Below are 14,771 nucleotides of genomic sequence, written 5' to 3'. Positions count from 1 at the left end.
GGGCATGAGTTGAAGCTACAGTGTGGTAAATTTAAAACGAATTGGAGAAAATTTTTCTTCACCCAACGTGTAATTAGACTCTGGAATTCGTTGCCGGAGAACGTGGTACGGGCGGTTAGCTTGACGGAGTTTAAAAAGGGGTTAGATAGATTCCTAAAGGACAAGTCCATAGACCGCTATTAAATGGACTTGGAAAAATTCCGCATTTTTAGGTATAACTTGTCTGGAATGTTTTTACGTTTGGGGAGCGTGCCAGGTGCCCTTGACCTGGATTGGCCACTGTTGGTGACAGGATGCTGGGCTAGATGGACCTTTGGTCTTTCCCAGTATGGCACTACTTATGTACTTATGTACTTATATAGAAACTTACAAATCATCCTAAATCATAAGTACATAAATATTGCCATACTGGGACAGACTGAAGGTCCATGAAGCACAGCATCCTGTTTCCAAGTTACAAGTTCAATCCAGGTTACAAGTACCTGGCAAGATCTCAAAAAGTACAATACATTTTATGCTGCTTATCCAAGAAATAAGCAGTGGATTTTCCCCAAGTCCATTTTAATAATGGTCTATGGACTTTTTTTCCTTTAGGAAACCATTCAAACCGTTTTTAAAACCCGCTAAGCTAACTGCTTTTATTACATTCTCTGGCAAAGAATTCCAGAGTTTAATTACACGTTGAGTAAAAAAAATATTTTCTCCAATACATTTTAAATTTACTACTTTGTAGCTTCATTGTGTGCCCCCTAGTCCTAGTGTTTTGGAAATCGTAAACCAGTGATTCACATCTACCCGTTCCATTCCACTCACTATTTTATAGATCTCTATCGTATCTTCCCTCAGCCGTCTTTTCTCCAAGCTGAAGAGCCATAGCCGCTTTAGCCTTTCCTCATATGGAAGTCGTCCCAGCCCCTTTATCAATTTTGTTGCCCTTCTCTGTACCTTTTCTAATTCCACTATATCTTTTTAAAGATGCGGTGACCAGAATTGAACACAATAGTCAAGGTGCAGTCACACCATGGAATGATATAAAGGCATTATAACATCCTAATTTTTGTTTTCCATTCCTTTCCTAATAATACCTAACATTCTATTTGCTTTCTTAGCAGCCACAGCACACTGAGCAGAGGGTTTCAAAGTATTATCAATGACAACGCCTAGATCCCTTTCCTGGTTGGTGACTCCTAACGTGGAACTTTGCATTACGTAGCTATAATGTGGGTTCCTCTTTCTCACATTAAACATCAATTGCAATCATATTGCAATAAAATCAAACCAACATTCTTAAAGGGACATGCATATCAAATTATCCAAAATACAAGTAAACTGATGTGAATCATAGACAAAGTGAGAAAAACAAAGTTCTGAATGCTTCAATTCGATGACAGTTAGAATTATGGTCACTCAGTTTTGTTAGACCCACCCCAGAGGGATATGAGCACTTTCAAATGGTGCAAAATACCATTTATTAAAGGAATGTTATGCCAGCTTTAATTCAACTGCATTGTCTGCTTATTCAATTCAAATCCAGTTTAAGGTTCATGTTGGTTTTTAAGATTTGGCATGGTCAGGTGTTTACAGGGTGATAGTTTGATAGTCATGAGGAATTCCTGCCATTGCAATGTTTTGTTGTTTATTTTTCAGTTCAGACCACATTGTGGTGTAATTCTTTTCCTGAATGTTTGTATATCGCGTTCAGCGGTTTTGAAAATGCAAAATAAAAAATAAAAGCAAGTCATGCCTTACCATTTGATGGGATTTATTTTTTGAAGATGCAAATGCACAGTAGACAGTGATGTCAGTTGATATAGAGGAGCATTTTCAATATGACGTCTAAATCTGATTTTGGTTGTTTTGCAAAACATTTCCAAAACTCTAGTAGCAAACATGGCTATTTTCAAACCAGAAAAAAATCCAATTTTTTGGTTCTGAAAATGATCTTTTGCTATTTGTTTTTGTGCTCGGTGTGTCTATCTTTTAGGACCATTTTTGAAAAATGATGAAGTAAAAGTATTTAAAATAGGACTATTTTAGTATTGATTAAAGACTTTTACTTCATCATTACATCTCCTTGGATTTTTGGAAGAGTTCTGTCGATCACGCTACTCCCATTTTTGACTTTGTCTTGTTTGTAGCGGATCTTGTTTCTCCACCTCGGTGGTTGTTTGTATAGTATGCTACTTACAATATCGACACAATACGTAATAGAACATTTCAATAGACGCGTAAGGTAGGTATAAGCAAAGATGGAACCTAAGGTAGATAAGAGAGTAAGAGGAGTTAGAAAATAAGGAAACTAATTTAACGAAAGTTGAGTATGAGCGGGGTTTTTGATGAACTATTTTCTTGACTTGAAAATTAACCCAGACAAGTATTCTTTGGCTTGGAAATCCACAACTATTACCATGACTGGCTGGCAGAGAGATTTCCAACTGTTAGGTATTTTAATAGATTTAGGGTTAACAATGATTTCAGAAATTAATATTGTGATTCATAAGTGGTTTTTTTCAAAGTATGATGTTGAAGCAAATCAAGTTCTTTTTAGATCCTACTTGTTTCTAGGTTGTTATACAAGCTATGGTTTTATCAATTATTGATTAATGTAATATTGCCTATTTGGGTCTTCCAGATAAGACAGTTGAAAAGATTACAGATTATTCAAAATGTGGCAGCTAGACTGATATTAGGAGGTGCCTGGTTTGAGCATGTGACTCCTTTTATTAGTGAAGCTGTGACGATTATGTTTTAGTATTACTGGTATTTGATTATAATTCCTTTTTTATTATAAATCTCCACGCATAACGTTTTGGTTAAGTGGAATATAAATGTTAAGACTACATTAAAAGGTTCAGAAAAGGGGGGAAATGATAAAGGGGATAGAACACCTCCCATAGGAAGAAAGGGCTGTTCAGATGGAGAAAATACAACTAAGAGGGATATAATAGAAGTTTATAAAAACATGATTGGGGTGGAATGGTTAAATAAGGGAACAATTGTTTAACCTGACAAACAACAAAAGGCGAGCACACTCCATGCAACACATATCAGAAAGGTTTCTTCATGCAATCCATACCTAATTTAATTTCAACACCTGATATACCTATCGCCTTTCAAAATATAAGTTAAAGCAAAGCAATTTTAACAATGTACGATAAAATAAGTAGCAGAAGTTACATAAAGCAAGTAAGAGGATGGAGAAGGCAGGACGGTGAACAAAGAGGATGCTCTATCCCTCAGTATGTCTGCTCCAGAAACTTCCCTTGAAGCTCAATTAATAATTAAGCTGTGGAAAATGTATCCGGAGGATGTGAAATTTGAAGATGGAAGATGTGGTGAAGGTGATGAGGTTTGGAAAGCTCCTGGAAGATAATTCCATAAAATTATTAGCTAAGTAGACTTGGAAGAGCCAATGTTCATCCCCAGAAATGAACTACTAGAAATACATCTATTTTTTGGGGGGAGATTGCATGTTGGGCTCAATGAGCCTTGCTGTGAATCAGCAAGGCCTTTAAGATCTTACTGTGCTTACAAGTTACTTGAGTTAATAAAACCACAGACCACAGGGTGGCAGTATAACATAATACATAAAAAAAATGTTCCACGGCATTTGTTAGGGGGCCATGATTTTGCACTGATGGCTGCAACACAGTACTTTTCAAAGACTCTGGAAGTTACAGCTGCCAATAGAACCAGGAGATCCTGTGATCTGGAATTCAAAGTTGCATAGCATGATGGAAGCAAGAAACCTGGTGGGCGGTGAGGCCAGAGGTGAAGGGAATGACCTGGGGAGGAGTTAAAACAATTTTTGTAGAATTTCACTGGATGTAAACTATGAGGGAATAATATCTCCTGAGGACAGATCATTGATATTATGTATTGTGTATTACTAAGGTTACTAAATTTTTGGTGGGAAATCTGGGACCCTTGATCCAGTGGGACTATTTGAAAAGCTTCATCTGATCTTTTCAATGTTCTTTACTGTGGCACCTATATTTGCAAGTCAGTGGCAAAAAGAGGGGGGGGGGGGAAGTGTCACCCCTTCCTCCACCATGAGCTGTTTCTGTTATACCACCATTACCTAACACTGCTGCTAACCTACCACCAAAGACCCAAGCCCACTCTCTTTTCTCATTATCATCTCTTCCCTCCTCCCTAGCTTTTCAAATCTTTCAGTACTCAGGTATCCTGTTCCTGTGCTTCATTTTCTCTCTACGTCTATTCCTTTGTCTCACATTTCTTTTAAAGAGGGACCTTGGGGGTGATTGATCTAGACATCCCTGGATCAACCATTAAGCAAAATAAGCATGTGGTTAGGACACCAAGGGAAGGGGCCACCACAGAGTTTTCCCCCCTAGCTCTCATGCCCTTAACTCTTTCACTGTCATCTGCCACACCCATTATCCAAATTAAATTTCAGTATTTTTCTAATCATTAGAAATATAAATGATGTTTTGTTTCATACAATAATGATATTTCTTAGCATTTATTGTGTCTTAATGTCTTTTCAGTTAAGCAATGGAAGGGCCGAGGGGAACCATTATTGGGCTGTGTTTAGGACATCGGTTGGGTCTAGAAGTAGTAAAGAATGTAATAAGGCAATGGGCATATATAGAGCGATGCTAAGTACTGACCAATAGAAAAGAAGAGGTAATAATCCCTCTGTAACAGGGTGTTAATGAGATGATACCTCAGCTCGAGTATTCTGTCAATTACATCCAGCTTAACAAAATGGTGCAGGATATACATGAAAAGCCATAAAAGGCAAGACTGAAGGACTCAAAATACATATAGCCTAGAGGAGAAGAGACATCTCAAAAGTATAAATCAGAGGTCTCAAACTCCAGTGCTCAAGAGCCATAAACCAGAGTATATCTTTGCTTTTCAAGACAAAATGGTTCAGAGTACCTAAGGAATAAGTTAGATCCCTACATACCCTTGAGGAATCTAAACTCATCTCAAAGAGCATCACTATCAGAACCCTTGTCAAAAGAAATTGTACAATGTGAGACCTGCCAGTGAGGCTTCTCAGGAGTTGCCCCACCCTCTGGAACTCACTCCCAGAGGGGCTACATCTAACTCAAGACTACCTCTACTTCAGGAGGCAGGTGAAGGCCTGGCTCTTCTCCCAAGCTTTTAGGATGTGGTGACTTGACTATCCACTCACTCTGCACCTGGACTAGCTTGCTACACACCCTGTAACTTAGATCAGTTCCTTATCTGCACTTGTCCCCTCAACTGTATGGTAAACTGTATCATAGAAAAGCATTAATTCATATCTATGTTATTTGAATGTTCTAATGAGTGCTTATTAGGTGTTTGATTGATATTAGGCTGACATCATATTATATCTATGTTACTTGAATGTTCCTCCATGCTATTACTATCATTTATATGGTACATTAATATTTATCATCTTTCTGTTATATGATATTCTTTAATCGTGTCTATTTCTGATACTATTACTAGGTAACGCATTGCTTGTATTAATGCTTATGTTTGTTCATTTTACTATTGTAAGCTTTATGTTAAACTATATCTGCTGTACACTGCCTTGGGTGAATCTCTTCATAAAGGTAGTTAATAAATAATCCCAATACTGGGCTCAATATTCAGACCGCAGGAGTTAGCACGGCCTGCTCCCACGGTCACTGCCGAGTCCAGATATTCAATGCCGGGCCATTTCCAGTGAACAGCATTGAGTATCTGGTTTATTTTTAACTGGTTTGATCTTAACCAGCCAAGCCGCTATTCAACGCTGGCCAATTAAGTTGGAATCAGCCAAAGATAGTCAACCTATTGACGAGGCCATATTTGATGCAAACATAGCCGGCCAGAAGCTGAATATTGGTGCTGATCGGCTATGTCACACGACATGACTTGTCATCCAGCTAGCCACTAAGCGCTAATATTCAGCCGAGATAGCCGGCTAAGTACCATTAAACCAGCCACTTGCTGTTCCTGGCCAGTTAAATGGTTTTGAATATCAGGGGTAAGTGTATAGAAGTGTCAGGGCCAAGTCATTATTCTGTGAATTGCGTGGAGAGAGAAGATCCTCTTGAAATGCAGTTGGAGACCAAGAAAATGTGGCAGAAAGATACAGAAGTATTTTCCATTTTTATGGGAGCCACGTACACCTTAATAAGTTACCTATACACGCTGACGGTTTCACTGCTGTTTTTGTATTCTATGACAAGTGGTCCGGCTGACCACTTTATACATTTCAAGGCACAGCGTTGGTTACACTCTTTCAAATCTCACGGTCTGCAAAGCAGTGGACACCTGATGAAGGCTAGATAGCGTTCAAATTCTTTGCCGGAGGATATAGTAACAGCGATTAACCTATCTGATACCAATGCTAACAGAGAGAGAGGCTTGTGCAATGCTGAATGATGCAGGGGGAAGACAGGGGTAATGCTTTATGTCATCTCAACAAAGTAAATTGTTTTAATGTCTAAACCTTTCACTTTTGAATGAACCCTCTCCACACCTGTCTTAATACCCAAGTGTCTTACAGCATTCATGAACCCCAGTAACAGAAATTATAGGACGCAAAATGCCCCATAATAATTCAACACATCTTTTTTATTTTATTTTGTAATTGCAATAATTTTTATTTTAATGGAACATGAACATTATAAATTCTGTATATACCTATACATCTTTTATTGTATAGATTAATAGTGCATATCAGTCTGCCTAAATACTAGAAATACTAAGATAAAAATACCAAACCAATATAAAATACCTGGTAAAAGAAAGCTACTTTAGATTTCTGTAATATCCTGAACAAATCATAGTGCACTTCTTAATTACATGCAGCACCTCTCATCTGGATGCCAGCTGTTTTTACAATGCAAAGTTAATTACACTTTCAGAAGGGAACATTAACAGTGTTATGATTACTGCTTTACATTTAGATAAACGAGGTGAAGGGAGATTATGGAGGTAATTTGTTAACCCTCTGTCACCTGTAGGCCTGCGAGTTTCTCTTTTCAGCCGTTGCAACATTTCCACTATGAGTCACAAGGAAGATTTCAAAGAAAAATCACCTCCTCCTTTCCCTTAACCCCAGCCTCCAGCAGGTAAAAATAGCCACATTGTTACTGTGGCCTGTTGGGGGGAGAAGGAGGGGGATCAGTTGTCAGCCTCCAAGTTTGAAAAGTGTCTTCAATGGGACTGGACTGGACTCATCGATTAGAGGTGAGGCACAGAAAGAGAAAGCGACTCCCTCAACTGGACTCAGCCGTGCACACGCCAAACATATTTTTTACATGCAGCTTTACGCCACCAGTCACAGCAAAAACCCACTCAGAGTTTTGATTTATTACTTTGGGAAAATTACTCACAGAAATTTGTGCACAATTTTCCCATCAGATAACACATTTGTAGTTCTGATTTTCCAAAATTAGGAGCATAACCTGTCTGATCTCCTCCCTTGCTTTGCCACAGCTCTACCTCTGAGGGTAAAAATACTATCACCAACTATAAAACAACTGGCCGTAATCTACATCCTGAAATACTTGAGTAAAATACCTGTAGAAAAGGAGACACGACTACAAAAGTTGGTCTAGTGAGAAGTACATATGTTACTGTTTGTTAATGCTATGATACTTTGTCTTTATGCATGAATTTAATGATTGTACCTTTCCTATCAAAGCACTGGAGTTCTTATCTTACGATTTAGTCATCTGTCCACGACCTTGTCCTGCTTGCCAGTTAAGGCTTTATCACAAATCTTAATAAATACAAACACAGAAAGAGATCAAAAGTGAGGGGTCCAGGTCTCCGTGGCACAGCCAGAGATTATAACTGAGACGACTTTTACCAAAATCAGAGAGAGAGAGTAAAAAAGAAACATGGTGAAAATTTATCACAGCTTCTGACTTTCAGTTTAAGCAGAAAACCTTGACTCCGCACTCTGATGATGCCAGCCGGCTGCTGCAGTCACAGATGGATAACAGCACTGAGCAGGACATGCACCATTTCCTCTCTGCGCTGGCTGCTGCCCCTAACACAAACCAAGAGCTTCTCTGTGCTGTCCGGCTATGAGAAGGTTTGAGTCACATGCTGCAAAATTCCTGCGCTGCTTTGGCTGTTTTAAGTCTCACAAGATTAGCACAGGAGCTTCTGTATCACACGTTCACACCTATTAAGAGCTGGAGAAGGACAGTATAATAATGCAGAGTCTAACTATTAAAGGAAGAGGGCCAAGCCGGCTGTAGATTAGAAGATGTAGACAGAAGAGAGAGCCATCTGCAGCAGCGTGCGAATAATTAATGATGCTAAAGAGATGCAGACCAGATAAGTGATATGAAAACAAAGCAGGAACAGAAAGGAAATGGGAAAGTATATGAAATATGAGCAGAGTCAGTAAAGGTGGTCTGACAGAAAAAACCAGGTCATCTCTGGGAAATAGACGCAGGAGCGTATTAGAGGCAAAGATAAGTTTTCTGAATGCCTTTGAGAGAAACTGAATGAGGACTAGAGGCCAACTGAGTTTCAGTTATGGCGCTGAAACCAGCCCCAAATCCTTTTTCTGCCCAGTTTCTTTCAAAAGCTTATTTTAATTTTCTGCCATGTTTCAGTTTTGGCCAAAAATGACCATGTGAATTCAGTAGAAGCAGAAAATTTGTGCTTTGTCTATTTGTCGTTCTCCCTCCCTCCCGAACATGAGTTGCCCATCTTCTGGATCCCACCCTTGTCTCCCCTGGGCCTATCTTACAATCCCTGGTGGTCTAGGGGTGTAGTTGGGGCAGGAGTGGTCCCCAGTTACTCCCACCTATTCTGGCTGTGCTACGAGTGGGGTATTACTCCTGCCCTGGCTACACCACAAGACCACCAGGGATTGTAATGTAGCTCCGGGGGGGGGGGGGGGGAGGTACTCATTGTATTCTTTTTTTTTTTCCTACTGTAATTGCAATAATGCAGTTATGATCTTGCAAAATAGTTTAGTTTATACGGTTAATACAGGGATTTCCAGCCCCCTCACATCCCCCCAACACACCTGGTAGTCTACACGCTCTTCCCCCGTGTCTAACAGCCCCGAACCCTCCCCCCTACCTTCAGATGCCAGAGGAGAGGGTAAGACTCCCTCCCCTCCTTCCAGCACTGCCTCCAAAATGGTAGCGCCCTGCCCAGGGCATCCTGGGATGCGCTATGCGGGGTTTCGATACTATATAAGGGAGAAAACTCCCTTATACGGTATGGAAGCACCACCCAGTGCATCCCAGGATGCCCTGGGCAGGGCACTGCCATTTTGGAGGTGGCACTGGATGGAGGAGGGAGTGCTCCTCCTTTCTCTGCCATTTGAAGGTAGGGGGCAGTATTTGGGGCTGCTAGACCACCAGGTGTGTCCGGTGACCTCCAGCCCTCAATTCTGTTAGGGAGGGTATTAGGGTGTGCTGGAGGCCCACCGTACCTCCAGCCCCCCCATGTCAGTGTCCGGGAGGGGATGTGGGGGGCACTAGGCCACTAGGGCCTTGGCTTAGGAGGGGGCTGGGGGTCCACCAGACCTCCAGCCCCTTGGAATGTTTGACAGGTCTGGGCTTTTATTTTTTTTTTACAGCCCGGACCTATCAAAGAAGTGCAGGAGGACTGTGCCCATGCCCAGGTACTATCCTCCCGCGCTTCCCTCCAATGATCAATGCTAATAATGCGCCTACATTTGCATGTTATTAGCGTTGATCATTGGGGAGTTAATTCCCCAAGCTGTTCCAGTGCTATTTTTACCTCACTGATTTGGAACAGCGCAGGGGATTGATCATCAGGTCCTAAGCAGTGGCGTAGCTGGGGGGGGGGGGGGGGGCACCAGGGGAGCGGCTGTTCCCCCAAATGGAGTTCTGCCGGCACCTATTTTTTTCTCAATGTGTTGCACTGAAAACGTGCGCTGGCGGAAGTCCGCTCTCGTGCCACTCTCACGCCGCTCTCACTCCCCTCTGCGCCATCAACCTGGCTCCGCCTCTGGTGCTAAGAGCCTGCCAATTTTAAAGATAAGGTCATGTAAAAAATGGAATCCACCATAAAAATGTGTTTCAAATTTAATTTCACAACACAAAAATATGATATAGACAGAAATTGTGTCCAAAAATCCCTAATCAGCTTGAAAATAAACCCCTAGATATACAGTTTATAAACCCCAACAATAAGAAGCCCTATTTATAAGTTAGGCACCAGAAAAATAAGGTAGCATGCCCAGGGTGATAGAGATGCCATGTGAAAACTGAGATGTGCAGGCAGGACAAGCTACAGAAAACTGTAAACCTATGCAGTGATGCAGGTGATGGTTCAGTCTGTGTCTGAGTTACTGGACTTGTAGACCAGGTCTTCCAAAGGAGCCACTGAGCCATCTGATCTCATCCCCATTGGCTTAATAACTTCGTCTCTGCAATAAAAAAAAAAAATGCACAAAGTGTTTCTACTCATTTCCATCTCATCATGCTCGTTGCAGTTTAGGGCTGCCTGATGAGAAATGTCATATGGGTTCAATTTTCAAAACTGTGCAGGCAGGTGCAAAGTTTGTGGGTAATTTTATGCATTGATTTTGTACCAGGTCTGAAAAGGAAAGGATACACACAGACTTGTCTATTCTAAAACTGAAAAACTGTGTGAGAAAAAAAGTAGCCCCAAAGATTTACATAGTAACACGGGGTCCTTTTACCAAGCTGCGGTAAATGGGGCCCTGTGCCAGCGGCTATTTTTACCGCAGTGGGTAAAAAGGCTAAAAAACGAAATGGCCATGAGGTAAAATTTCAGTTACTGCGTAGCCATGCAAGGGGGGGGGGGACATTTACCACCACCCACTGAGGTGGCGGAAAGTGCTCCCGCGCTAACCTGGTGGTAACTAGGTAGCACATGACACTGCGCAATTACTGCTGCTTTAGCGCCTATGGAAATATATTTTGTATATTTCGGCTAGTGCTGGAGGTGGGACTACTATCAATCAGTGCCTGTGTTGGGCCAGCAATAGCTCCAGATTGGAATATGGTCAGCCTGCGGTGGACTTACCGTCGCTTTGTAAAAGGGCCCCATAGTAAATGACGGCAGATAGAGACCCAAATGGTCCATCCAGACTGCCCAACTAGGCAGCCAGAGTTGTATTTGCCACTCTGTGCATCTGCTTGTTCTGTGACTGCTTTTAAAGATAGTTGTGAAAAAGTCAAACTATACATGTTGTTATCATCTCCCCCTGGCTTAACTCCTCTCCACAACCCCCTACACAAAATTACAGGTAAAAAACATGCACAGTATGGAGCAACTACTTGTACCTGTACAATGGGTGGGCAATTTTCAAACAGCTGCTTGACCTGTGTAAGTAGCCAGTGAATATTACCCTCCCTGTACTTCAATGCTGGTTCACCTATTTACAGAGCAATTTTTTCACAGACCATGGGGTGAAAATCCGGCCAGCCTTGAGAATGGGGTTGTTTTTTCTCTGCATGTGCTTCCGTCTGCCCTGAAGCAGAACTTGCAGAAAATACACACACAAACAAGCCCCTGGCATTTTGGCTCCTGGGACCTGGCCACCTTCAAGCCGTTGTAGGGGAGGGGGGTACTTTTACCAACTTTGGGTCATTTTCAGCCGCCTTTTACTGTCTTCAGTCCTCTCTCTGAAGAACAACAGGCAGAATAATAAATACCACTGTCTGCTCCTGAAAGTCAAAGGGGGATCAAGAGCAGGATGCTAGTGAGCATTTTAATCATGCTGTTCCGAGCCATGGAATGACTCAGTTGTTTCATTTCCGTATTCATCGATTCCACTAACTCTTACTGAATTTGCAAAGTCATTAACAAAGTCAGGAACATCTGGAGCTGGATAGAAAAACAGTTTGGAGAACGTTCAATGTCAGAGAAAGAAACTAAAAATGCCTCTTACACTTCCACTGGTGCAGAGAGGCAAACACTTAGTGCCCCAGGTAAGTTTTCAGTTCAGCACCATTTACAGTCTCTGCTTGAAAGGGCTGCAAATATCTTCCTGAGTTAAGCCAGTCAAAATGTCACCAGCTAGGCCTGGCAGCTTAGGGCTAGATTTTATTACATTACTATGAGGGGCATAATTGAACGAAAACGTCTATCTCCATGGGCGTTTATCTCCGAGAACGGGTCCGTGAAGGGGCGGACCGAACCGTATTTTCGAAAAAAAATAGACGTCCATGTTTTATTCGACAATTTGTGAGCTGGGCGTTTTTGTTTTTCAGTGATAATGGAAAATGAAAGCGCCCAGCTCAAAAACGAATAAATCCAAGGCATTTGTTCGTGGGAGGGGCCAGGATTCGTAGTGCACTGGTCCCCCTCACATGCCAGGACACCAACCGGGCACCCTAGGGGGCACTTTTACAAAAACAAAAAAAAAGGTAAAAGAGCTCCCAGGTGCATAGCACCCTTCCCTTCTGTGTTGAGCCCCCAAAATCCCCCTCAAAACCCACTGCCCACAAGTCTACACCATTACTAGAGCCCTAAGGGGTGAAGGGGGGCACCTACATGTGGGTACAGTGGGTTTGGGGGGCGGTGTGGAGGGCTCCCATTTACCAGCACAAGTGTAACAGGTGGGGGGGGGGATGGGCCTGGGTCCACCTGCCTGAAGTCCACTGCACACCCTAATAACTGCTCCAGTGACCTGCATACTGCTGCCAGGGAGGTGGGTATCACATTTGAGGGTGAACATAAAAAGTTGTGAAACGGCATATTTTTGTGGTGGGAGGGGGTTTGTGACCACTGGGGGAGTCAGAGGAGGTCATCCCCGACTCCCTCCAGTGGTCAACTGGTCATTTAGGGCACTTTTTGGGGCCCTATTCGTGGAAAAACAGGGCCCCAAATTCTTGCTAAAAACGCATATTTTTTTCCATTATCGGTGAAAGGCGCCTATCTCTGATCGGCCGATAACCACGCCCCAGTTCCGCCTTCACCACGCCTTTGACACGCCCCCATCAACTTTGTCTGCATCCGCGACGGAGTGCAGTTGAAAACGTCCAAATTCGGCTTTCGATTATACCGCTTTATTCGTTTTTGTGAGATAAACGTCTATCTCCCGATCTGAGTCGCAATATAGGCGTTTTTCTTTTTCAGTTATAAGCTGGTATGTGTTACTGCAGTAAAGTGTTTGATTGCATGGATCTGAGATAATTTATGCTCAACATCTCAAGTGAAAGATTTAATATACCACCCATCGTACACATCTCACACTACGTGTAAGGAGAGAAAATATAAACAAGTAACACGTTAATGGGTTAGCATGCAGTCTTTTAGTAAATCCAGCCTTAAACTGGTTCGTAACCTACACTCTCCTTCCTTCTCTCCATGTCTTTTCACAGTTTTCATCTCTTTTGTTCTCATTACCATCTCTTCTTACTCTTTCATAACTTTTCTCCTCTATCCTCCATTCCATGTTCCTTTCCCTTTCTCATATACTTTCATTCCATTTCATTGTCTCCTATTCCTTCCACCTCTTTCCCCAATTCACCCCCACAATCTTCCCTTCAGCCACATGTAGTCTCCATTTCCATTTTAATACCTTGCAGCTAACAGACCTCCATTTTTGTCTTCTCCAGTGTATGTCCTTCGGCTCTTCCACCATCCCTCAGCATCTGCCCTCCTAGCTCCGTATCTTTGTTCTTCAGGACATGGCTTCTGCCTCTCCCTTGATCTCGATGTAAAAACTCAGTAGCTTGCTACCATGGCTGAGCACTTCTCCTCCTCAGTCCTTGCACGTGAATATGTATAAGCTTGCAGGCTGGAATTTCTTGTCTGTTGATTTCATGCATTGCAAGATCACTAGATTTTAAAACATGTTTGAAACGCTGGCATAGATGGGAAAGAGGGATAAGCAGCTGTGAAACAGGCTTTCTTCCTGCGCAGTCTGAAGTGTGCTGTGTGCATCCACCTAAAGATTACAACACAGCCACACATGCGCATTTGTCTAAAGATTACAACACAGCCACACATGTGTTTTTTTATATATAAGAATTAAAAATTATAAAAGGTTTCTAAGAATAAATTAAATTAAAAGCTGTATGACCGATAAAGATTGTAGTGAATCACTGGGCTGTACCTCAGAGTGAAACAAATCATTACTGAGGTCAGTTGGATAATATCCACAACTTTGAAAGTGGTAACAGTTTGGTGCAGGGTTTTTCTGAAGTTTTAAATATTATTATGCAGCCACACATGTGCATCTGTCTAAAGATTATTTCATAACCACTCATGTGCATGTGTTTAAATATTATTACACAGTCACACATGCGCATGTGTCTAAAGATTATTACACAGTCTTTTTTTGGCTTTCACCGCTTCCTCAACCTCACTCTGAAACCACACTGGCCACTATCTGGCCTTCTTTTGACCATTTTTTGGTGTATGGAATATATTTTATCTGGGCTTCTAAAATGGCCTTTTCTAATCATATCCATGCCTTCAGCAGATTTTTGACCGTGGAAAATGCTCATTTTAGTTTAAGAACATAAGAGTAGCCATGCTGGGTCAGACTAATGGTCCATCTAGCCCAGTATCCTGTTTCCAAACAATGGCCAAGCCAGGTCACAAGTACCTGGCAGAAACCCAAATTATGGCAACATTCCAGAACCCCAAAGAGTAACAAGATTCTGGAATCCCAAAGAATAGCAACATTCCATGCTACCAATCCCAGGGCAAGCAGTTGCTTCCCTATGTTTGTCTTAATAGAAGACTATGGACTTTTTATCCAGGAACTTGTCCTAACCTTTTTTAAACCCAGATATGCTAACCGCTGTTACCACATCCTCTGGCAAAGAGTTCTA

The 14,771-nt window shown here is 41.9% G+C and overlaps 1 protein-coding gene across 3 annotated transcripts in view; it reads right to left on the bottom strand.

The window, feature by feature from the left end:
* Nucleotides 1–9,836: 9,836 nt before the first annotated feature.
* RIC8B (RIC8 guanine nucleotide exchange factor B) overlaps nt 9,837–14,771 on the bottom strand; it is a 60,261-nt gene continuing 55,326 nt past the window's right edge. For all 3 annotated transcript variants that reach the window (XM_030214227.1, XM_030214229.1, XM_030214228.1), the window contains exon 11: nt 9,837–10,384. In XM_030214227.1, the coding sequence (XP_030070087.1) occupies nt 10,288–10,384 (97 nt within the window). In that variant the 3' untranslated portion in view covers nt 9,837–10,287. The remainder of the gene's footprint in view (nt 10,385–14,771) is intronic.

Source organism: Microcaecilia unicolor, chromosome 9, assembly GCF_901765095.1.
Source record: "Microcaecilia unicolor chromosome 9, aMicUni1.1, whole genome shotgun sequence".
In the NCBI taxonomy this organism is placed as follows: domain Eukaryota; kingdom Metazoa; phylum Chordata; class Amphibia; order Gymnophiona; family Siphonopidae; genus Microcaecilia; species Microcaecilia unicolor.
Note: the sequence above shows the minus strand (reverse complement) of the source record. Positions and strands in the feature narration are given on the sequence as shown.